Raw genomic sequence first — 25,534 nt, 5'->3', positions numbered from 1 at the left:
ATAAACACTGGTCGCCAGCCAAGCGTAGGGCACATATATCGTTATCGTATTTACCATCTACACGTAGTTAACATTAAGAAACTCGCGCTTCTGTCCACCTACTTAATTAAATAAATTTGTAGATAGATAGTTGCGGAAATAGCTACCGACCTATCTAGCCAAATCGTCACCTACCGATTTAGCAACCTACTAAATGCTATGCGGCTAGCGCCACGCGGAAGTCTGCTTACGTCATCAGTAAGTATTCAACTTGACAGTTGTTGTTGCCAATGGCAGCCTCTGTCAACTGAGAATGTCTGACAACAGTAAATGTGTAAATTAAAGACCATGCTGTTGTGGAGCACGCCAGCTTTGCGGGTCGGCCTCGGACTCTTTCGGACCGCCAACTGCCTTTGGACCCCCCGGCGTTGTCCTTGCCAACAGCGGTCCCTCTTCACGTCTTCCGGTGCGAAGTTAGCCAGAGAGGACATCGATGGCGAGGCGAGCCAGCGTCCACCGCTGCGGGAGTGGAGTTTGGAGGTCAACCCCTTCAGCACGGTCCGGACACGCCTGGGTTGCAGCATCTCCGTCCGGGCCCTGGACCCGCACGCGTTTCCCGACGCAGACCGAGCTTTCGTCGTGCTCCACGGAGAGGAGCAGGGGAAGAACTTGGACGACTTCTGTGTCCACTACGATGGCAACGGCAAGGAGCTGCTTATCTCCACCGAGAAGGCTGACACCAGCTTATCTGTCCATTTGTCTGTACCCATAAAGAGCAGTGAGTTCACAATCCAACAATTAAATGCAAATGTTTTGCACTTATTAAAAAACGCAGCGTATTACGTGAAAAGTTAAAAACAACAACAAACACTCTGCACTGTACCCGAAAAGCAAATGATGACTTCTGTGTTAGTGTAGGTTACTTCTAGACTAAGACACGTGTTGATTTGTCTCAGTTTCAAATTGTGTGCGTGTGTCACAGATCTCTTCATAAGCACCTACGCCGACGGCAACGTGCAGGTGAAGAACATGGAGTGTGACATCTGTAAGGTGCACACAGAGAAAGGCGACTGCTCACTGCATTCAGTCAAGGTCAGTCAGCGAGGGCACAGCACACTCACCGGGGACACTTTATTAGGTGTACTTGCAAAAACCAATAGAACACATTCTAAACCTTCTTACTAAAGTTGTGGATTGTACCTCAGGGCCATCTGGTGGAGGTGCACTCAAGTGGCGATGTCACAGGTGAGGGTACCATCCATGGCAATGTAGACATCAGCACCTTTGGCAAGGGTGTAAGTACCACACAGCACAGATTCATTTGAGTAAAATTTTAATTTAGTTTTAATTGTTTGACGAAATTGTGTTCATTTACTTCCAACAGTCTATTCTCTTCAATTTCATAGTTTCTCTTGGTTTCTCTGCTCCCAGCACATGTATGTCATAATCATCCCTGGAAATAACCGAACACTAGGGGGCAGCAGTAGCCTTCAAATCTACACTACTACACACTGTTTCTCTTTGTGCTGTGCACGTGGTCTCCAGGCAGTGCGTGTCAAGAAGCTGCAGGGCACCAAGATGAAGGTCTCCACAGAGCATGGCGCCCTGGGGGTCAAGGCCATCTATGCTGAATCGAGCTGTATCTCTTCTTGCACGGGGAAGGTGGAACTGGGACTTTTGCACGGTGATCTGAACACTTTGGGGTCTCTGACTGGGTGATTGGGTCCTCTTATGACTGATGCCTTGACTTACAAATTAAGGGTATTATTCAGAGTTATGAGTCGTTGCTTGGGAGAATTGTTGCCTTGTTTGTTTGCTTCAGTCATTCATCCAAAATGGCGGACTTTCTCTGCTACTTGGAGCATGGGTCCCTGTGACGTTTTTGTGCGACCAGTTATGAAAGATATGGCTACCCAATTTCGTGTCAATTTGTGTCAGGGGGCTTATTTTTTTCTTCACTTCTAGAGAATGCTACCTGAATTTTGGGTTAGATTTTATTTTGTCTTTTTTAAATGTAACTTTCCAGTGAGAAATGATAAATATTCTTCAATGAGAAATGATAAATATTCTTCGATGAATAAGGAGGTGGCATTCCCAACTGAGGATCAATGTAAAATATTTTTGTATTGCATCTTATGAGCTATTGCCGGAAACAAATGTATGTTCCCTAATGTATTTGTTGGAAACTAGGAATGTAGTCTCTGTCAGAGCAGAGAAAAATAATGCGTCACCCGTTCAGAATGTGAATCTCTGTTCCTGCGAGGCACATCTTGGAAACAATCATCTTGTTTACTTGCACTATTGTCACAAAGCTGCACTGACTTTCTGCTCTAATCCCTCCAAAGGTGACGCCACTGTGAAGAACATGTCGGGCCATACACGCATAGGTAAACATGATCTGATGGCAGCATACGATGGAATGTCTTGAACTAGGGATCTAATGTGATTTTCTTTTTTTCTTGCTTTTTGTAAGATGGCTCCAATGGCCTCTTGAAGGTTTCCTCTCGAAGTGGAGACATCGATGTGTATGTGGGAGATGGCGCCAGCTCCGAAGTACTCAGCCAGGAAGGTAGGAATATGCAAATTCATATATGCAAATGCAGCATGTACTGTACTGTACTGGAATGGGACCTGAACTCCATTTGTATACCAGAAGCAAGTGTTATGATAGTAAGGCAAATATGTGTAGCAGTGGTGTGTGTGCCTTGGGAGTCAAGCACTAGTACTTACTATTTAACTTTTTTTTTTTGGTACCCTATTTGTGGCGTGTGCCTCGAAAGGGCTGTAGCATTTCGTCTGTTTCTTACCGTAGGAGCAGTGTGCGTCCGCATCCCATCTTCATTTCAAGCTGAGGTGGAGCTCTGTGGATCCATGGTTGACGTCAACCATGATGTTACGCTGCACCAAGTCCAGGAGAACGTCACTCAAAACCAAACTCGAGTCACTGGTGAGAGCATAGTAGACATTTTTGTATTCTGTTACTAAGACAAAAACATTTTTACCAATGGAGGTCCCAGCTCATATAGTACACCATGTGAACCAACCTTGACATTCTTTCAATCTCCATCTCTCTCAGGATACATAAACTCCGATGGCCCAGTGGGGCAGCGGATCAGAGTAACCACGGAAAGAGGCTCGGTCAGTCTGAGGACACAAAGCTGGTTGCAGTCCCTGAAGCTGGGAGGCTGAAAAGTTACATTGTGCAACTGGAGTGCCACTCAGAGACAATTACACTTCACACATTGAATATCACCCATTATCACTGTGAAGACCTGGAAATAAATGCATTTGTGCAGTATTAAATTTTTATTTAATAATAATGATAAAAAAGGTTTTCATTCCAACATTGATTATTTTACACTCAACAAGGAATAGTCTTTGCATAGTTAAAAATGCATGATCTAAAGATGCCATTGCCCAACAATGGATTTTAAGCGCCATTTGATTTGAGGTAATCTAACATAATTTAAAATACATACACGCACACACAAATGCACACACATGCACACACACATACACACAAACAATTTATATAGCAGAAAATGACCTCTGCCAAGGTTATGTGCTGTTTGCTGCTCTCGCAAACAGAAGTACTGGTGGTAATTGTTGGAGGACGGCAGTAAGGCCTCGGCGGATTCCTTTCCTAGAATCCATTTACCGTTTTGGATCTCTGCATTTTTTCCATTATCTATCATTACTGTCCAATGAAAAGCTGACTAATTAAATTCAAATCTCCAATGAGCAGCTTTAATTTTTTTTTTTAATTTTAATTTTTCAATGATTATATCAGGTTGAAAGTGGCTAGCTCAATTGGTAGAGCATGAGACTTAGTCGCCGGGTTGTAGGTTCGAGTCCCACGTTGTCCCAGATTCAATCACTTGTGAGATTACCTGTTTTTTATTTTGATTTCAGATACTTCAATTGATAGAGAAAACTCTTAATCTCAGGGTCATGGATTCAACTCCCGTGTTGTTTAATCTCTTGTGAGATTATCTGGTTTGCTGTCATTTGTTTTATGCTTTGATTCAATGTCCAATGAACATCTAATTTATTCTCAAATCACTAATCCATATCAAAAATTTCCCTCATTTTCCTTATCAATGAAAATTTGCTCCTCATGTTCTTTATTGTTCAGTTTTAATATCTAATTTTCCCGCTTCCCTGCATTGCCATATGACATTTAAAATGTCTTTTTCTTTTATCCAACAGCAATATTTTAATTCATTCAAAAGGGCATTTTTTTTTATTTTTACCCTACCTGTACCTTAATAAAAAAAAAAAAAAATCAGGTATCTATGGAAAAGCCAAATTACAAATGTTTGGGCCTTGGCAGAGGTCTGAGCTTGACTGACTTCTACTCTAGTTTCCCTGGTGCGATCTTCAAGCGCCATCGCATTCTCTGTGTGCACTGATTGCTTTATCGAAGCCACAATTTTGTTTGTTCGTTGCTGTACTCCCAGTGATGGACATATGGCTGCAACCTCATGGCAGCTTCCCTGAAACACACACATATTAACGTATATACATAAACATTCATTCTAACAAAAAGTTGTGAACGGGAGTCGTGAATTTTTCCGTTCAATTCCTTGTTTGAGTGAATGTGCATTGCAGGCTGATGCCTTTTTTTCCCCTTCAGTTCTTACTCTGAGATGCGGTTGCAGCCGTGCATAATGATTGACGAGAGTGGCGGGCAGAGCCTCTCGATGTATCTGACACCGCGATCAGTGAGGGTACAGCCGCTCACGTCCAGCTCTCGCAGGTACTGTGCTGCGCCGTGTGAAAGGCACTGCATTCCCATGTCGGTTATCTGTGTGTGTGTAGGAGGGGAGGGGGGGGACCCAGTAAAATCCCATAAATATCTCTAAGAGCCATGTCCAAAATTCAATAGCAAGTTGATTTGTGAAGGCTCTCATATGATGGCTGTTGAGCGTATATACAGAATACCTTTGAACAGCCTGCTACCCGCAGTGTGAACAGACCCCTGCAGTAAAAGGAAAAAGATTTGATGGCCTGGTCGGACAGTTCCAAGCAGCCAGACACGTCTACGTACTCCAGATCCGTCAAGTACTTGCACAAATTCTAGTCCAGAGAAAACAAAAAGAGAAGTAATGAATCGTGAGCTATTGAACATGCTCATCCAAACATAACAACTGTCTGCAACTATTGTAATGATTCGAGGTTGGTAACTTTTTTTCTTATGTAAGGATAGAAAATAGTTGCTAGGTGATTAAATACTTAGCGTTTTGTAGTCATGTCGATAGATAGGCAGGTGAGCAGATGTGAAGGAATGTACAATATGTTGCTAGACCAATGCCTTGTACCTCCAAACCAACGTCTGTAATGTTGATACATTCGGCAAGAATTAACTTTTTCAAGGGAACCTCTTCGAGAGCAGCCAAGCCCTAAAACACATAACACAGTAAATACATCTACAAAATCTGCACCACTTTTGTGGAGGTAATCAGCATGCAAACAAGTACTGTACGTCGTCTTGAATGTTCCACCCGCTGAGGTCCAGAGAGGTGATGGAGCTGCCCATCAGAGACTCCAGAGCGACGTCGGTGAGCTGCTCGCAGTAGCTCAGGTTCAGATGGGATAGCTTGGTAAATCTTGTGAAACCATGACAAAACAACATGAGTCGTGTGTGATGGTGAGAAAATGCGTTTGAGAGTTAATTGTACCTGTGACCAATCACGCTGATTGCTGCATCAGTGATCTGACAGCAGTAACTAACATTCAACTCTCGTAATTTGCTGGCCGAGGGGCTTTCGGCCAGAGTAAAAAGCCCCTTATCGGTCACTCTGAAATGAGACGCACATGAAGTCAAACTTGTGTCATCATCAACTAATCATTTAAGACAGTGGTTCTCAAAATGTGGTGAAATAATTTCAATATCTTGGATGCATGGATACTGTACAAGTACTTCTCTACTGTCATGGGACCCCAAAAGTTTGGGAAGCCTCAATATACTGCATGACATGCGGGGCGACAAACGCACTTGTTACAGAGCGAGATGTCCAGGTATTGCAGATTGCGGAGAGAGGACACCGCCTTGAGGGAGTTGTCACCCATCCTGTGGCATTCGACGACGTGCAGCCTGCGGAGGCCTCGTGAGCTGTTGCAGAGCACCTTCCAGCCCACGTGGGTCACGTGGTTGTTACCTGGACACGGAACATAACTGTTTTCAGTTAAGAGCATTTTTAGATACATGGCCAGCTCCTTTGAGCATTTCTTCGATATCCGATTCCATGCACGAGGACACGAGTTGTACACTATTTTAAGGATAATTCAGTAACATTTTTCTTACTATGTATGTGGTCTGCTATTTTTTCTACAAATTTAAATAACTAGTATGCATAAATGTCATACAGTAGTTTTACTAGAAAATTGAATTGTTTTACTAGTGAGGACAATGCGCGTACTCGTATACAAGTATATCAAGGATATGTAAGAAATGCTCAAACAGCTTTCCAGGAGGGTTGGCGGACTTCACCCTCCAAGCTGAAACTCTTCAGTTTGTTGACTTTGCCGATGGCTTTGATGCCGGCGTCGGAAATTTGCCACGCATCCAGCAGAGAGATGGAGGAGACATTATGGCAGTTGGACACCAGGGCCTGTACGGGACACATCGGACTATGCATGCCAAGGGTTGCAAAATTTCCAGTAAATTCTAGTAGGAAAGTTAAGAATTTTGAACATATTCCAAATTGGTAACTTTCCATGGGAATTTACTGGGAATTGATGGAAAAAATGTCGTATGCTAGCATTATTGCAAAAGAGTACAATTCAAATGTAATAAAAAAAAGCACAACATTTGTATGGCTGTATTTATAAAACTTAATCACGTGAAAATAAGTTATTAAAAGCCAACCCATAGTTTTGTTTAGTCAGGTTGTACTCATAAATTTCTGTTAATTCCCATGTCCAAGTTTCCAACTTTGAAAATTCACAGAATTTTGCAAACCTACATAGAACACATGCTTGTAGTTGATTTCTTCAGACAAAAGTATTGGGACACCTTGACATTCCACACTTTCAGTTCCAGCTCATCCCAGCGGTTCTTGAGGCAGTTGGAGTCAGGGCTCCATTCAAGTTCTTCTATACCAAGTAGAGAGAATACGACTGTGAGTTTTGCTGTCTGCTCTGCATGTGATGCTCCTACATAGTATGTGTTAACTCTAACCCTAAACCAAGTAGCAGATTTGTCTAGGTTTATACTTACCATAACATTCCGCATTATAATTTAACATTACGATAACAGAGTTTTGTAAGACAAAGGTTTTGTGTTATGTGGTAGTTTTACAGTAAACCATAACTCAGACTGACAAATTAACCGCTTGAAGCAAGCAATGCGTATTATTTTTAGGACTTATGTGAGCAAGTGGCGAGTGCTAAGAAATGCTTTATTTTGCTAGCTTGTTAAAAAAGAAGTGTGGTTTAAATGTGTATTAATCAAGTGGGAGGGCTAAAATGATTTCCCAGTCCATGAGTCTGAATAGAATAAGAGATACAAAATTGGATGGATGGTAGGAACTAAAGTATTATTTATAGGAGTGTCCCAAGACTTTTGCCTGACTGCAGCAGTGGTGTCCAAACTATGGTACAAACTATGCGACCCTGACCAGGACTATGTCTGCTGCAAATAATAACAAAATAAATGCATAATATACATTCATACAGCTCTTAATTAAGCTTTTCTTAATATGCAGAGCAACAATTTACTATTAAAATAGTAACTACAGTTCTCTTCAGAAGAGAATGCTCAAAATTATTAATAGAATGGTTTGCTCCGCGCACTGCTCTGTGTCAAGGTCCAATTTGCCAACACGTCCCATTACTGATCCCCGAGTAAACACTGCTTTAAAGGCTGTCAGTCTATGACAGATTGCTGTTGTCGATGCACCGACTTTTGAAATTTACTCAGTGCAGTGGCGGATCTATTCTAATGGGATACAGGGCAATGGACCCCCCCCCCCCCCCCCCGAAATCATAAGAACTCCTAAACTATTAGCCATATCATCTTTAAGAGAAAGCTGTGATGTGGCAAAAGTCAAAACTGCAAGATCATTATAGTTTGTACACCCCTGGCCTGCAGTGCCCTGTAAATAAAACAAACATACAGAGATGCACTCGTCCGACAGGGCGTACACGTCATTGAGCAAAATCTCCTTGAGATAAGGGCACGCTTCTGAGATGTAACTGAAACCCGTCGCCGTCACCTACGAGAAAGACAGAGAACAAACATATGTCTTCACTGGAATGTGAGTCATCCTCGCTTCTCACACTCACTATTGGGGCCCCACAAAATGAAAACATACATCTGGTAGTGAGCATAACTGAATGTGTTGTCGTGTAAGCACATGGCGAGCGGGTGGGCTTATTCAACAAGCCCGACCTTCCTACCCTCCTTCCTTCCTTCCCTCTTAGCTCATTTTGAGTGAGGAGCAAGAGGGGACACGTGCAAACAAGGAGCGGAGCACTTGGATTCTTCCAATCCTTTTGGATCATCTCACTAAATACAGTGTACTCGGGAGCCCGGAAGACTCACCTGGGAGCAGCCTGACACGTCTAGGTGGAGAAGATTGTGGCAGCCCCTTCCCAAGCTCAGGTACTGAAAACCCTCATCTGTCATTTTATGGCAGTAGGCCAAGCTCAGGTATTGAAGATTGATGCAGTTACTGTTGGGCAAAATGTTGAAATCAATCAATTTAAAACATTTTGGAATTAACAACATTAGATGTGGTCTCTATTCAAAACAACAATTAGTGAAATCAATAACTAGTATCTTTTTTTTTCATTCACAAAAGGGTGTCTTTAAAGTTTTAAGTCTGCTTTAGTTAAGTGTATTTCTTACACAAACACGGAAACTACTTTGTTGTATCGGCACCATACAATTACGATATAGTGTCACGTTTCATAGTTAAAATGTATATCCATAAATATATATTTTTTTACCTTCAAAACTCCATTCATTGTTTTGTTTTTGATGTTTTATAGTTTGAGAAGTGATAAAAGCAAAAAATCTTCGCAACAGTCAAAGTTCAACTTGACATTTTTCTATTCACAATATGCTAGTTTTTGGTCAGATTCCATTGTTTCTGGTGGAATCAACCCATGTTCTCCTTGTGGTTACTAAAGAATTGAAAAAGAAACAAATATTTTGTGGTGAAAGAAGAGTTAATTCTTTCTTTTGGTATGTTTGGTGTGACAGAACATGTGCCTCTTGGGAAATCTGTCAGAATGTTCTAAAACAGCTGAGAGTGAATGATAAAAGTGATTTTGAGCGTAGTGTGGTTGGGAATCACAGGAATAATTGACCAATTAAGACATTTGGCTCCTAGACCCATAACCCTTTTTCTTCTCAAGACATTTAGACAATTATATGTGTCCAATTTTGCGGTAGCATGTTTGGGAAAAGCTCTGTTCTGTTCCAGTCGAAATGATTTATTGCTAGAATAATCACGTCGCATAAATCTATCCACAATGGCAATCATGCCATTTGTTTTGCGTCTGTGCTCAAGTCGAAAGCGGCACATCTGTTCCTCTCCTTCTCAGTATTCACGCTGGCGGCGAGTGAGCTGTTCTCACACGTGAAAGGCGAAGTAAAAAAAAAACAAAAAACGCTGCCGGGCTCCACGTTGGGAAAAAAGTATGCATATGAGTGGTGACTTCTGGGAAGCTGAAGGCAAGGCTCCAGTAATAAAAGGATTAGCGTGCTAATAAGTGGTACTGTTTACCTGGCCAGCTCTCTGAGGGTGACATCTGTCAGGAGCGTGTTGGAAAGGTTCAGGTAGAGCAGAGAATTGCAGCCTTCCACAATTGATTCAATCATGGTGTCCTGTCAAAGCACACACCATCACGTCATATGTATTTTATACTCAAGTGAGTCTCTGCCAAACAGCTGGAGTTACTTCCATATACTCTGTCATTTTTGGGAGCTTAAGCTCTAGTCGAGGGCAAAGGTGTCAAACTAGCACCTCATGTATGAAGGATTCCCAGCCACTATGTTGCTTAAGATCATCAGGTACCCCGGGAAAGTATGCAATTTCACTGAATTTGTCCAACTACAGCTGTGCCTTGAGATACAAGAGAGGAATTTGTTGAGATATGATGTGATAATCTTTTTTATTTTTCAAGAAGAGGTAGTTTTTATGTATGTCTGTTTTTACAGACGTGTTCTGTGTTTTTTTTTTCTTTTTTGAGGGGGGGAGAGAGTATAGTTTAGTATTATAGATGACTAAATCTATATATATTTTTAGTATTTCCATTTATTCGAATAGGGAAAGATGACTTGGGATATGAGTATTGATGCATGATCCAGGAATTACTAAATTTGTATCTCAAGGCACCACTGTACTATAAGTAGTTGGTCACCTAATCAGAATTGCGACAGGTTGTTATTTTCAGATGATCAATATTCGGTGAAGAGGTAAACTTTAAATGGTCAACAAACGCCAAAATAATTCCGAGGTACAAAGATGCTCCCAAATGAAACAACGATTGCATCGTTTTAGATTACACAATGTAATATTCCAAATTCATGTGGTGGAGTGAAAAAGAAAAACGATAAAAATTCTTGTCATGCATTCAAGCTGCAACTTATTAAAATGACTGTACGGGGCGTATTCGGACATAATATGAACCACGTAAAAAAGGAGATCATGCGTTCCCTTGGGCAAGTTGGATGTTGAAAGAAAAGAGGAGGTATGGTGACCATTAGCAACAACCAAAACACAAGCACCGCTCGATGATGTTTCAAGTCGACATGCAGTAAGAAGAACAATCGTCAAAAATGACATCACCCAGACAACTATCCCAACAAGATTTGGCCTGCTGTACTGAGTGGATAGTGTATAAAATAAGTACATCAGTAAGAATACTTTTGTGACTCTGTGGAACGCATAAATCGGGGCCAAACATTTAGTCTATGAACAAACGATAACTGTTTTTCTCCAAAACAAAAAATGCTTATGTTTTTCTTCCTAAAAATACAGAAAGCAAAAGATGTTTCCTTTTAGAACTCCTTAACTGTGTTCTATACACAAAACACGTGTTGTTCTCACCGTGATATTAAAACACTCAGACACGTTGAGCTCTTGAAGATTTCTGCATTCACCTGGAATAGACACAAAAGGAAAGTTTGTAAACAAATGGGATGGATTCCCAATACGTTTGCACATTTATAAATTTGCTCCATCAATGTATATACATTTATACCCAACAGTTTAGTCTCTTCATTTGTTTTTGGTTGGACTGCTTCTAGTGCATGAATGTAGATACTAGATTTTTGTTCTGTGAAATCAGATTTCAGACGGTGATTTTTTCCCCAACCCTAATTATTTGGTCAGAGCAAAATCCTTAATGTCAACTTTGAGTATCAAAATGCAATTGTAATAGTAATTTGCACACATCGGTACATTTGATAAAAAGTTTTTGTCAAGATTAATATCTCTTGTGAACTGCTTCCAATGATGTATGTGATACAGATCTGTGTTGATTTTGAACAGTGATGGTTTTCAATAAGCAACAGTCAAAGTTGTAAAACATTCATGTGTGGAAATATTGTTGTAAGGCTATAAATACACATTTGGATGTTCCTCGGCTCTTACGCAACACGCCGTCTACAGCTGCACTCCATCAAAAGTTACAACATTTGTCCTAGGTTTTGACCCATTCAAAATCCTCATTATTAGATCCAAAACAACTTTGTTTGACTCCACAGCCCTCCCGAGAGAAAAGAAAGAGAGGGTTTTGAAAAAGCTGCAGGTTCCAGCATGCGCGTGACCTCCTCTTTCATCGTGGTCTCCCTGCTCCTACTTCTGCTGCTGTTCCCGTTTGTCGAAATGAAACGACGGGGCAAAGGCCTCAAAAGAGCAAGAAACAAGCTGGCGCGGGACAGGTGAGCAACATGCATCCTTTGGTCCCATTACATGTTTGGGAAATGTTATTTGCCGTAGAAATTCCAAAGAGTGCATGTTATGTTGAATATTATTGTGCAAAAGACACCCATCTGGATTTTTTTAACGTATGGTGCTATTTGGCCAAGTAGGTAATAGTTCATTGGTGTGGTTCTTCTAAATCAATTTACACAGCAAAACATGGGCTTGAAAAACAAGAAATGAAGAATATATGACACAATTTAAACATTAGCTGCCAAACATAACAGGACAATTTGACTTGGCAAAACTTTTTAAAACAAGACTACATAGCGAGCCTAAAAAAACAAAAAGCTGGTGTCTTGAAAATAACTCGTGTTTTTACTACCTCCACTTTTAGGATTGTGGTGTTTGTTATTTTAAGATCAACTTTGCCTAACCAGTAATAAAATGTCAATAACAAGTAGTTCTACATTTCCTAATATTATTTTTAAGGGGGGGGGGGGGTTCTTACACAACAAGAAATGGTAAGAAGAAATATACAAGCATATTTTGACTACATTTGAGATCAGAGTTTTTAGTTTTTCCAGTTGCACTTATTCAAGACGATATATCTAGTCAGAGTAAGATAAGAGCAGATTTGAACTCTTTCCAAACCAAGGTTGTGGTTCTCCCAGCTAACTTTGACAAAGTTGTCTTGGGGTTCATTTGCAGTCAATGACCCGACAGTTAAAGAGGGTTGCCTTTAATTAGTTTGGATCTCAAGCATATTTCACATTGGAAAAGAAACATCTGCTGACTTTGTTGCACCTGTTGGAACCTCAATTCCAAGATAACGCTTACTTTATGTTTAAAATTAGCGCAATAGTTTTGTAAATGTTTTTGGCGTATAACTTGAAAAACATGTAAGTTAGGGAACTAGTTAGTCAAAAGTACAAATTTCAGGCTACAAAATGAATGATCATAGGACTTTTGTGGGGGTTTAAATTCATGTTGCTCACAACTTGTTTAACCCGATTACTTCATTCAGTTTTTGGAATTGTGTATAAATCCCTCAGGGTGAGAGGCGCCGGCCGTCACGGCAGATCCGACCCCCCAAGACCGGGCAACTGCACAGAATCATTAGAGTCCGGGCGTATATTTGCGGACTGCCAGGATAGTCGCCTCACTTCCATTCCCCGACCTCAGATCTGGTCCAGAGCGCCCAGGTTTCTCCTCTTAGCACGTAATAGGATCAAAGTCCTCCGAGATGAAGCCTTCGCCGGCTACGAGAGTCTAACCAGTCTGGACTTGCAGCAGAATCACATCTCGTTGGTGGAGGAGGGGGCCTTTGAGGGGTTGACTCGACTCACAACTTTGCTGCTCCAGCACAACCGTCTGACTTCGCTGAGCGAGGAAGCCCTCATCCCCATGCCCAACCTCCTCTACCTGCGCTTCTATGATAATCCCTTGCATTGTCAGTGTGACATGGACAGTCTCGTACAAACCCTTCAAGTCCCAAGCAACCGGAATCTGGGAAATCATGCCAGGTGAGGCTTCCCAGTAGATGTAGGGATGTAAACATACTTTTTTTTCTATACTTTGGTGGATTATTCACTTATATTTTTCGGAACACTTTTTAGTTTTACTCCCTTCATTGGAAAACACATGCATCTGTACTTGTTGAAAATAGGCTCACTACCTTTTTCAACCTCAAAGGATGGGGAAAAAATATATAATTACAGAGAGTTGAGATTTTAATTGATTGATTACTAATTGAACTCCCTGGGATTCAGAAAGCATAAGAAATAGTGTCAGACGCAAAACAAACAAAAACAAACAGGTCCATTGGATATAGAAAATCACCACACCCCTGTTTAAATGGCAGTTTTTTTGTGGTAACAAATGAGACCATGATAAATAATTTCAAAACTTTTTAACGTGGCCAATCCCTTGTCCAACTCCACTGAAAATAAATTTCCCCAACACGTGGAAAAATGAGTTATGGTCTTAGAGGATAAATTGTTGGGTTTTCACGGCAACACCGTGACAAGCTCTGTTCTAACTAGTCTCCTCTATAAAGTTTCATTCTGTGAACGAATATTTATAGAGGCAAGTCTGATGAAATGAAGGCTGAGCCTTTTGACAATGAATCCAAAGGACATTTTGGCGCAAACAACACTGCTCATCAGTGAAAGTATGTTTAAGCTTCGTAAAATGCGTTTCAGTCTGTGCCTTTTTTACTTTCAAGAAGTTAAATCAGTCCAACTTTTATTCGTTTTTGTATTTACGCAAGTATCGGTTATTCTACCGAGAGTGTGAGTACTTACATCTCTGATAAGAAGACACAAACATAATTTTGGTCATATTTCTCTTTAAAGGTGTGCAGAGCCCCTCAGGTTCAAAGGCAAAAAGTTGAAGCGGCTTGACCCCGAGCTGCTTTGCAAGAAGATAGACCCGGACGAAAGGCCGCAGGGCGACCAGACTGACCTCAATGATGTGTTTGAGCCAATTCACTTTCAAAACAAACCAGATGCCACTACATCCTGCCACACGTATTACTTCCCTGAAGTACGCGTGGACTGCAGTAACCGAGGCAAGTCTTTTATCGCCAATGGATTCCGCTGATCACTGCGGTTACCGGGCACCTTGCCGAGTGCACACATGCTTCTTATGTAATAAAAAGCAATCCTGAGCCATTCCTCACAAGGGCGCTGCATGATGGGACAATGTCGCATGAATGGAATGAGTATACTCGTTCTCCTCAAAGGAATTCCAGAGGATGTGTCTGTGTGGAAACGTAATCACTGCAAAATTCCACAATATTGCAAAAATATTAATATCTCAAGTTCGATATTGACGATAGAAAAATCTGCGTGAGAGTGAAGCAACAAAACCTGAAAGCCAATATGGCAAGGGACGACTGTACTTGCTTTGGGACAAGTCCATTGTAAATACACAAGCGCCACCGCATATGGGACGTATTAACATTCGAAGAGATGAAGAATGCAATCAACTCTCACTCGTTTCCTCTCGTCTTGATCTACAGGTCTAACCGAGGTGCCTGCTGGTATTCCCGAGGACGCCGTCCAAATTGATCTCTCCCACAATTCCATTCGTCATCTCAAGGCCAAGAGTTTCCATGGAGCAAAAAGTTTGAAAAGGCTGAACCTCAGCCACAACAACATGGAGCGGATCGACACAGGTAAACAGTATACACCACTCGCAATATGTCTGGGAGAGTAGTCTTAAGAATAACATTTCAAGATAAACCTAAAATGTATCATAATTATTGGTGAAATTAATGTGACCTTATGATGTCTAATTGGCATGTAGTTTCAGTAGAGTATACAAAACTTGCAGTTCTCTAATGAGGAGCTGAACAGATTTTTTTCGTTTTGTCCATGTAAATTTTCAAGCTCGTCCACCTGTTTCTCCATGACTCTTCCAGTCAATACCTCTATTGCCACCTGCTGATGGCCTCGAAGTTCAGTTCCCACTATTTTGGAAACATACAATTTGTTGGTGATAAATCATTAGATGGTGTCTTGGCCTCAGCGCTATATAAATCCAATGCAGCATTATTATTATTATTATTATTATTTAAAACATGTAAATAGTATCGTGTTTTGATATGATTTCTAACTAAATAAAGACACTGGTCTATTCAAGGTGCTTGTTGGAACAGAAAAATAAATACTGAATCATTAAAGAGTTTGACATGAATGTTCAAAGGTTTAGAGAAAATTAAAGTTTTACCCAAAAGCACCATATCCAGACATCTTTGAAGTGTTACTACAGCTACAGAAACAAAACAACCAATTTCACAGCATAAGTTTGATACAGGATGACACAAAAAGGCTTTTTTGTGTGCTTTTCCTGAAGCAGCCAAGACTTTAAGGGGAAAGTTTTACTTCTGCTAGAAACCTGTTTCTAATTTTCCCCTTTTAGAGACCATTAGCTCTCTCTGAAAATATGAAGGAGCTGAATTGGATTACATGAAAAAAAATAACCCACAAGCTTCCACTCCAGCAGGCCGAGTTTGATTGACCTGGTGCTTACTGGTCACAGTAACTGGTTGTGGTGGGTAAAAAATATGCACTTGTGTACTTTTCCAGTTTCCTTCTTCGGGCTCTTGCACCTCCATGAGTTGGACCTGTCAGACAACAGCCTGCACTTTATCCAGTATAGCGTTCTTGAAGACCTCTACTTCCTGTCCAAGCTGAAGATGGGGGGAAACCCCTGGGTGTGCGATTACAGGTGGGGCTTACAGTTTTGCTGTCTGCTGGTACAGCTCTCTGGTTTTGATGTTGGTTAAACACAACCTCTCAGAAACATTTAGATCACTTGTCTAAATGTAATCTTTTCAGGCAAAACCAAATCCATCATAAGGTTTCCAGTATTTAGGGAGGTAAAAGCATTGGAATCCATCCATTTTCGATGGCGTTTGTCCTCATTAGAATTGTGGATCCCAGATAACTGAGCGAGAGGCGCCAGCCAATCACAGGTCACATTTGGCACTATGAGGATAAGTGGCGTAGCCAAGCCGGGGCGCCGGACTCCCTGCGCCCCGGTTGAAAAAAAATCGAGCTTTTTCGATTCTTCATTTTCATGCCGTTTTTTTTCTTTCGGTCTTGCGCGAATGTGCTTGCGCTATTCTATGTGCGCAATGTTATCCATTCACCGTTTGCCTCCCAGACCCGGATGTTGTTTTAGCAATCAGCGAACGGCGTGGGTGATGTTCGATTTTTTTTCCTGTGGGCGCGCGCCCCTACTGGAAAAATTCCTGGCTACGCCACTGATGAGGATGGATGCGAAATCTGATTGGTTAAAGAAGCAGTTGCGTTGCTATTATAGCTTAAGTTCAATGGGACAGCACTGCTGATTGTGAAGGCTCCATGGACAATGTCTGCGAAGACAGACTTGTGGGAGGTGTAACCAACATGAATACCACAGATGTCTCGTATTTGTCTCAATATATCCAAATAAAAAAAGGAAGTAAAACTAAGAACCATTTGCAGGATCCACTACATAGTGTATTGGCTTCGACTGCACCCGATGGTGAGGCACTCCGGCTTAGTGTGCCGCTCGCCTCCCGAATACACGGGTGAGAGTGTGGAGGAGTACGTGCACGCCTACAACCGAGGGTGTCCCAAAGACAGGCAGCAGAGTCAGCGAGACCCAAATGAGGAGGACGAGCTGCTTTGGAACTCTCTGGAAGAGGTGCAGGGCGAGCCGGAGGAGGAAGTGGAGCCGAGCCACTTGAGACAGCCTCAGAAGTACCAGATTATTAGACTGTCTTGAAGGGAAAAGGCTCTTGATGGCTTCTGTTTATAACTTTCCCCACTTGCTTTCCATATGTCAACTAGTCTGTATCAGATGAAGAATCTACTTATGTGGTGTGTAACCCCCCCCAAAAAATGGGAATAAGCTCAAATCTGTTTTAAAAAAAAAAGGTAATAATTGACAGATTTATCGGGGAACTGTTCATTTTCCAATGGTGTAAAATTATTACAATTGTCACAATATTGTTGCTTAATACAATCAAATGTTGCAATAAAAAACATTTTTGGACTTATGTGGAAAACCTTGTCGATTAATTACTTTGTTGCTCGGCGGTGGCGTTTTCTATTCTGTTAGCGTGAATGGACGTTTATGCGAAGTTGTATCGTTTTAAATATCTGTGTGGTTCTCTTTGATGATTACTTGACTTGATCTGGGAGTGGCAAAAACTAAATTGCACGGCAAATGCATTATGTAAAATTAACATTTCAATGGCTTGTCGTTAAACAACTGTGTCTTTGGAGAGTCTGGCTACCATTCAAATTTGAAATTACACAAAGTAAATAATTTGTCATTGAGTGAGTTCCAAGAATGAGTTTTGTTGGATGCTGCGATTAGCCTGAGCTAACACTGTTATCTTCTGAAACTAAGTGCAGTACTTGACGGTGGTGCTGTAGGAAGAGAACACTCACCAATATGTTCCAAACTGTACCATTGTAAGGAAGAGCAGCCACGCAGATTCAGATGAATCACAAAGGGCCGGAAATTAAGCAGGACATGCTTCATGGTGTCATCTGTTATCCAGCGCTTATCCACCGAGACGTTGATCTGAGCGGGTTGAAATGAACTTATATCGATATAACAAATTACGTGTGACGGGCTACCAGTTTGAGTCACAAATCTGAAATATCAAATTTGCCTAAACTACCTTTGATCATGTTATTATTACAGTATATGGTGTTATTAGTAATTAATGGTACTCATTAATAAAAAGACATGTCTGCATGTTTACATTTTCAAATGATCACGTAGACAATATTTGCAACCAAAAAAAAATTTAAAAAAATATAAAATCACCAAGACTCATGGCTTTGGTGAACTATTTTTAGAACGGTCCTGCGTGTAACTCATGTGGTCCTTGGGGGTTGCTCGGGGGCACTATGTTGCTGACCCCTGCACCATCACGTGTATTGTACAAACCTTACTCCACAGAGTGCCCGTATGGATGAGACTTCTCCAACTGCAGCACACTTCTGAACAGCTCAGCAGGTCTCGTAGGCCCAAATACTGGAATATCTGCCAGTAAAAAAAAAAATTGTAGTCCCTTGAATTACATGTGTAACTTGCACCGTGACCAAGTTTGTAACTCAATGCAATTGTGTATAAAATCAATTTTGCTCCCTGAACAGGATAAGCAGCGTAGAAAATGGATGGATTGATGCGTAGACAATTTGAATTCTAACACAATCTTCGTCTATCCCCTTCAAACATTGCTCCATCCATCTCATTTCCAGTAACTATCAATTAACAAGCAAACAAAGGCAAACATAGGCTTACTGCTCCGCATTGCCAGAAAATTTGAGGCCCCCCCCCAAAAAACCCCCACAAGGGTTTCATTGTTCCCGCTCAGTCAATAAAAAATGACATACTCATACACAGACCCATAAAACTGAGGCTCATTATGTGTGTATGTGAGAGTGCAAGCGGTACACAAATAGTGGTACACCTCCCATCCAATCTAAACACATTGATTGTTAAATATGTATTTTAAACACAGTGTAAACATTGGAACACGATTAAAAAATCGCAAGGATAAACTGTACATGGATGTGCTTTCAACAGGCGGGGTCCCGTAGGGTGACGTGAGCTCACTAAATTTGTGTGCGAGTGTCTAGCTGTAAGCTGTGACTGACAGCTGTTTGAGATTTGTAACATGCAAGTGTAATTGATGAATATGAAAAATTTGAAGGCTTCTATTACTGTGAGCAGTTCAATGGCTTTTCCAGTTGCACAGTCACAGTATGAACTTGCGCAACCTGCTTCTCGAGTGACAACTGCCAACACAGACAGTGGCACACAGACAGATGTTTGTTTGGTGAAATGTTCACTATTTTTCAAAGTGCTGCTTATTAGGAAGTGAGTTGAATTAAGTTTAATGCCACCATAAAGAGCTCATATCTCAAGTTTGCACTCGCAGTTATAGAAAAAAAAAACATCCATCGAATGGTTTGTATCTTGAGTAACTTGTACGTCGGATCACTCGTATCTGAAAGTAGCCCTCTATTGTCTTTATAGCTCCTTGTTTTCACAGTTTCATTAGGCAGAAGACCATGGTCGTCATGGCAACAGAAGCTGCACTCAGTAATATCAACAGAACAGGAAATATATAGGGAGTGGAGTCAAATGATCGATGCTTGGAAAGTTTTGACAAAAGTGACAGCTGGGAACTGTTTTAAATTTTGGAGGGGGAAAAAAAAAAAGCAAACAACCTGCAGTGAAATGCGGGCGGGCAAGGCTGAGAGCCAGTCGCATCCTTCCCCAATCTGGCCTTGCTGGCGCCCCGTCTCCAGGTCATTTTGAAGCTTCTGCAACATCAAGCGGACATGGTTGAACTTTTTTGCCTTTAAAAACTCAATGTTTAATTGTCTTTTTTTTTTGGTGTCAGTTTTACAGTAAACTTCAACTGGATGTGACAAACTAAAACTTGAAGCAAGCATACTTGGCCCCTTTTTTGGAGCACTGTGAGACCAGTCTTTGTTTCCTTATCGATTGTTGTACAATTATTTATCATTCCTTGAAAATATGAGAACAGATCCTAAGGAAAACTTTGAAGAAGTGTTTTAAATGTGCATAGAGCATGGGGGGAGTAAAACTATTAAGAAATGTTTACTTTTGGATAGTCTTAATGTAGATTTTGACCACTTGTGGGAGATTCAGGAACATCTCCACGCAAGAAGCATGATTCAAATGTTCAAATGCGCTTGTACCTTAAAGTAACCCTTGGTCCTCTGTGAGTCCCTAACAACCTCCTTCCATGCGGTTATGATGCGTTTGAGGACGCAGGCTGTCAGAACTCCCACCAATTTACGCGCCGCCTCTAGTTGGTGGGATCAAAACAGAAGAGAAGAGATGATGAAAACATCAGCAAGCGCTGGACAGAATGAGTCACAGTGGGGAAGATTGTCAAGCAAAGCTTTCGTTTTTGGACACATCTTTTTTCGTATGATGGAGTGAAACATGTTTTGCATCCACGTACCAATCCGTGACTCCTTCTTCAGCTTGATCCAGCGCCGCCATGCAAGGAAAGCCACCAGCTTTCTTCGCCTCTCATAATGCTCTATTGCAATTGGCGTCTTTTGAGACAGTGTGGAAGCATCTGTCACGCTGGCGTTGGTGAACTCCTTCCATTTCCTGCTCAACCACAACACCACACGCAAACACAGTTCATCAATAACTCATAGAAAACAAACACAGCTGATCAATGAATAATTGAAAATAATGATCGGATTTCGGAAGATGGATGCCCAATATTTGTGAATATTTTAGTCATATCTATCCACCGAAGCGGTGAGACAGACTCGAAATAAAATATGAGTGCTTTTTTCATAAAGAAAATGGATTGATGGACAAAATTTAGATTGCAATGCATTTTCTTTCTCAGAACTCTTTCCAGTGGTAAACTGTGACATGAGTGGCTCTGAAGTCATTGCCATGCACAATCTCGAGTGAACTCATCACGAGGCTCGACCTCCGCAGCGCCAACAGCTGGCTGCAATCAACAAATGGCAGTCAGTGGGAGCTGAATGCAAGTTGGACTGTTTTTGTCATCACTGCTCTTTTTTGGCGCATGCAAAAGGGCTGCCACTTTTTGTGGAGACTTTGCTGCCACTGTTGGAGCTGGGGTGGAACCTGTCATGGCTGCTCTGTTAGGGTAAAGCCATGTACACTGCATGTTTAACAACCAACAGCATGTCTGGCTAACAAACATTGTTTTGTCTTTATAGGCGTATTCGGATTTCCTTTCTGTTGTTGGTCTGCTTTGGTCTTTCTTCTCAAAATGGTAAGACCGCTTCTGTTTTACACTTTTGTGTCAATCAAAAGGGGATCACGGTGGACCTGTTCCGAGGAGCTGGGTTCAAAAATCAAAATGTGCTTCTTAGAAAGGAAGTACTTTAATACATGTAGTTAATCTCATGTTTAATTCAGCTAACATTTCCTGGTTTTGATGTCAATAATGGCAACTGTGATTTAATCTGATCCAAGATTACAAATTTATATTAACATGAAAATTAATGAGCAGTGTTCAAGCATTTTGAATTTTGCATGTTCTCTCCATGCTTGTGAGTTTCTGTGGGCCACATTCCAAAAACCTTCATGTCAGCCCCACTGCATACCAAATAACACAAAATCAAGTGAACTCTCATTGCGCATTGACATACAGAATGAATGTTTGCAATTAAGCTTGATCAATGGATGGAGACAAAAAAAAAAGCCTCAAAATCCAATATAAGGTTGCAGTTTTCCCATTGCAGTGGGACAGTTAGCTGTATGGTACGCAACCACTTGGTCTGCCGCTAAAAATCACCTAATGTAATTGTTTTATGATGTTCCACTTGATAATTTGAATGTGGTGTCTTTTTAATGCTGCCAGGTTTCAAGGTAGATGCATCAACTAGCTACCCAAGGATACTTGATCCACAAAATCAGGACTCCGTTGCGCCAAACTACAAAAGAGGAAATAATCAGCACCAGGACTTAGTTCCCCCAAACAATGAGCTGGATGAGAGCGCGCCTCAGCCTCGACATCAGCATCGGGACTCTGGATTTCAGCATCCGTTTAATCTTTTAGTACAGGAGCATACCAAAGACAGAGCTGTGGAGGGGATCAGTTTTCCAGACATCAACAATCTCCACCAGTTTATAGAAACTTTGAAAAGTTCTTTCTTGACTCCCGGTAAGGACTTGGCACATTTTCAAACGGCAAGACGGATGATGATGATGAATGAAATAGCTGGAAGACGCTCTGCTAAAGAAGAGAATGTAGATGAGGAAGGCACTAAAGGCAACAAAGTGTGGAGTGAAGGCTTAATTTCGGGGTATGGACAACGTGGACAGGATGTCGGCCATCCTGCCGTGGCTCCAAGCGTCTCTGTACCTGGTCCTAAAACCTCCATGAGGAGATACTTTCCCAGGGAGCACAAGAGCTCCAACAACTATGGAAGCTCTAGTCCAAGCTATCACCAAGCAGATTTTTCTAATGCCAAAACTGGAGGTGATTGGTTGAAAAACAAGTTTCCTAAAAAATCTCAATATTCCTCAACCTCGTTACATGAACAGGTTGCTCCCCATAGTCCAAATGCTCTCAACGGCCACCATGTAGCAAGTGAGAAACCCAAAGGAAGTTCAATCGTGAGGTTTAAGAAGCCACAGCTTCAAGACAAAGTTGGACCTTCTCAACAAGGTTCTTACGGGAAAAGGGCTTATGTCAAAGTATCACGAGTGCCTATTGCATCGTGGCTGTTTATTCCGGAAGGACAATCCAAGCAAACGGTGCAAAACACTGCAGCAAAAGACTCTTACAATGTAAACCTAAGCCCCAGTGACCAGAAATCTGTAAACGTGCTAGTCCAGAATCCCAGAGGTGGTAGACATCACTTTCTACGCAAGCCAGTCAACTCGAGGCGTATGTTTTCCAAACTGCCTTTAAATTCCCCTCTTGACAGTCTTGTCCGTCACCATCCGACTCCCTTCAGTGTCCACAGACCAAATCTCGCAGAGCAAACGCCGGACATTCACAATCAACAATCACACGAAAGGCTCGAGCGTATCCCTATTTCTCAAAAGTTGGATTCAGTTGCGTCCAGGAGGAGTTACGCCAAGCCCAATATGAATGCCTACTGGATGCGTGCCATGCAACCGAAAATGGCTCAGACAAACAGGATCTATCGACTCCCTAGTTTGCAGCGGCCGACAAGGATATTCCATCAAGGGCTTCCTGTTTACAGAGGCCCAAGGAAGGTGATACCACAAGGGAAAAAATATGGCTTCCAGTCCAGAAGCAGCTATGAAAGGACTAACGTAGCTCACTCCAGGAGCCAGTACACGCCACGTAAAAGAGTGTTTATGAGAGCCCAGAGCGCTCAAGAGCCATGGATTCGTAAACAGCGAATAAAGCTATAACCTGAGGTATTGGTCATATTCTGCCTATGTTCATGTTTTACACCTAAAATTGATCTTAAATGGCTACAAATTTCCACTGTTCTGAGTCAGTTTTGTCAAAACATTAATGGAATTTCCAGAATGTAGACAACTAACTGGATCTAACCCTAACCCATTTTGATAACTTAGAAAATGCATAAAAATAGTTTCTTTTTAACTCACATTTGCTAGCATTGGGCAGAAACCTTGTACCTCCAAAATCTTCACTTTTCAAGTGACAAAAAAAGTGCAAGTTTTCACGATCAATAGCTTAGCAGAGAGCAAGCCATTTAACACTTTAGACTGCTCAACATTTTGTAAAAAGAGCACACGCAAATAAATAAAATACATACATGAATATATTAAATTTGAAAAGGTTTTGGCCCAACGCCAACGAATGTGCTCAAGATGTGTTCCCATGGCTTTGCCAACATTGTGAAGTGACAAACAAAAAAATGCTAATAACTACAAAAAATACATTGTCTGTTTTAGCATATGACACATACTGTATTTTTTTTCTTCATTCTAGGGGCATGTTGTGATGGCAAATAAGTCCCTGCTGTCCATAGGTAAGAAGTTATGGAATATATACTATGCAAAAGAATTTAAAACAAATCATGGCACATCACAAGTTAATATATGCAGCGTGAATATTTAGACAACCACCCTCACCGGAAACAAGAGCTTGTTAATTTGTTCCTGTAACACGAGTAGGCTTTCTCATATTTCCGGAAAATGGCCTGATCAAAAAAAGAAAGTACACGTTACTGGAAAAATGACATTGCATGTGACTGGACTTTTGATTGACGCATGTCACCTTGAGTTTGTCGGCGTCCAAATATTCCGACTCATCCAGTCCCAGAGAGGCCAGTATTGACTGCTGCGCACCTTCGTTAAGGAACCTCTTCCTTTAAAATCAATAAAACAAAGTTGATGTGAGTAATGAACTATAATATGCTTACATCAAATCTACTTTCATGAGATTTTCCTATATTTCCCCACGCAGAATTGTAACGTTAGGACCAACATACACAACACTGGGCGCACACTTGCACATTATAAGGACATAAAGTGAATCATCAACATGAATGTTCAGTTTGAATGGCTGAGAGACACCTTATTCATTCTATGAAGTACATTAGATTGTCACATATACTTTTGTATGAATACATGTACACACTAGAAACAAAGGACAAACAAAAAGCAGCACTGAGTAGAGTAACATCCTGGATTGGTGGCCAGCCAGTCGCAGGATGCATACACAAGCACTCACATTCACAACTATGGACAATTTAGAGTCTTCATTGAACATTTTGAGGGATATGGCTGAAGCTACATAACTGACCTGTGCATTTTTATGACATGTTTATTTAGTGAAGCACATTGACTTAACCCAAAAAATATAAGCTCAATGGTCAGCAACCACTACCCCTATAGAACTGCATAGTACCTGCAACCACACAATTCCCAGTGGGACCTACCAGTCGACATTCTGCAGACTATCATGTCCTTGGAAGGCGATCAGGGTGTTTTTCAGGAACTGGATAGGGTCTCTGGTATCTAACCGGCACGACCCGATCAACAGAGCCTGTTGTCCAGGAGTAATAACAAAAACAATCACCTGAGGTACTTCCGAACCATGTTAGAGCATAAAAAAAAAAAAAAAAACATTGATTCGTTTTACCTTGTATAATTGCTGAAGCTCATCCTCTGTCAGCGCACTCACATCGATTTTTGACTGGTTTTCTGTCATTTGCGAAGCTAGTCATTCTATTCTCTAAAAAAGGCACCCTTATCTAACAATAGCTGAATAAATATATATAAATATATATAACATGATAGACGGCCACTTGTGAAAGTTGTGTCCAAATTTTCATGATTTAACCCTCGTTTTGGAGCGTCACCTTCAGTCTTTTTTATCCAACTAGGCAAGTGAATTTAGCAGCTGCTACGTCATTATGATCGTCATTGACACGTGACGTCAACGCACGCGACGATGGATCTTTTGAGTCACTTAATGGAATTGGAAACCCATTTCTTTCTGTATTCTACTGATTTCCCTGTTTTTTCTTGGCGGAGTCGAGGACAAATGTTTGGCGGAAATGAGACGTTAGTTCCCCGAAGTCATATCACTTAAATATCACGTCATTGTCGGAGTTCCAATTTTTGTTCGTTTCAAGGATTATAAGGTAAATGTACAAACTATAACAAATTTCTTA

At 41.2% G+C, this 25,534-nt stretch overlaps 4 protein-coding genes and 1 long non-coding RNA gene across 5 annotated transcripts; 3 read left to right on the top strand and 2 right to left on the bottom strand.

The window, feature by feature from the left end:
* Positions 1-23: 23 nt before the first annotated feature.
* fam185a (family with sequence similarity 185 member A) lies at positions 24-3,282 on the top strand. The gene is made up of 9 exons (XM_061282995.1): positions 24-237; positions 325-757; positions 962-1,071; positions 1,185-1,274; positions 1,525-1,663; positions 2,325-2,366; positions 2,453-2,548; positions 2,792-2,926; positions 3,056-3,282. Exons 1-9 carry the CDS (start codon positions 199-201, stop codon positions 3,166-3,168), a joined length of 1,197 nt encoding a protein of 398 aa, XP_061138979.1. The 5' UTR covers positions 24-198; the 3' UTR covers positions 3,169-3,282.
* Positions 3,280-25,068, bottom strand: fbxl13 (F-box and leucine-rich repeat protein 13). Its single transcript, XM_061282623.1, has 21 exons — positions 25,000-25,068; positions 24,797-24,903; positions 24,133-24,223; positions 23,988-24,055; positions 20,374-20,528; positions 20,105-20,214; positions 19,607-19,702; positions 18,318-18,413; positions 17,810-17,945; positions 11,043-11,095; positions 9,717-9,817; positions 8,528-8,657; positions 8,100-8,198; positions 6,473-6,593; positions 5,978-6,140; positions 5,661-5,780; positions 5,465-5,588; positions 5,301-5,381; positions 4,924-5,058; positions 4,623-4,786; positions 3,280-4,475 (listed from the first exon to the last, which is right to left on the bottom strand). The coding sequence occupies exons 1-21, from the start codon at positions 25,066-25,068 to the stop codon at positions 4,397-4,399; spliced, it is 2,298 nt and encodes a 765-aa protein (XP_061138607.1). The 3' UTR covers positions 3,280-4,396.
* Positions 8,387-17,421, top strand: LOC133156894 (leucine-rich repeat-containing protein 17-like). Its single transcript, XM_061282991.1, has 7 exons — positions 8,387-8,587; positions 11,702-11,878; positions 12,914-13,384; positions 14,216-14,430; positions 14,884-15,039; positions 15,953-16,094; positions 16,856-17,421. Exons 2-7 carry the CDS (start codon positions 11,754-11,756, stop codon positions 17,136-17,138), a joined length of 1,392 nt encoding a protein of 463 aa, XP_061138975.1. The 5' UTR covers positions 8,387-8,587; positions 11,702-11,753; the 3' UTR covers positions 17,139-17,421.
* LOC133156920 (uncharacterized) lies at positions 19,607-20,523 on the bottom strand. Its single transcript, XR_009714915.1, has 3 exons — positions 20,374-20,523; positions 20,105-20,214; positions 19,607-19,702 (listed from the first exon to the last, which is right to left on the bottom strand). It is a non-coding gene; the product is annotated as an uncharacterized LOC133156920 (long non-coding RNA).
* Positions 20,738-25,504, top strand: LOC133156893 (uncharacterized). The gene is made up of 5 exons (XM_061282990.1): positions 20,738-21,048; positions 21,122-21,177; positions 21,769-23,303; positions 23,845-23,884; positions 25,244-25,504. The coding sequence occupies exons 1-3, from the start codon at positions 20,921-20,923 to the stop codon at positions 23,295-23,297; spliced, it is 1,713 nt and encodes a 570-aa protein (XP_061138974.1). The 5' UTR covers positions 20,738-20,920; the 3' UTR covers positions 23,298-23,303; positions 23,845-23,884; positions 25,244-25,504.
* Positions 25,505-25,534: the final 30 nt, after the last annotated feature.

The sequence above is a fragment of the Syngnathus typhle genome, linkage group LG7 (assembly GCF_033458585.1).
Source record: "Syngnathus typhle isolate RoL2023-S1 ecotype Sweden linkage group LG7, RoL_Styp_1.0, whole genome shotgun sequence".
Classification (NCBI taxonomy): Eukaryota; Metazoa; Chordata; class Actinopteri; order Syngnathiformes; family Syngnathidae; genus Syngnathus; species Syngnathus typhle.
The sequence above is the reverse complement of the archived record's forward strand: the minus strand, read 5'-3'. Positions and strand labels throughout refer to the sequence as shown.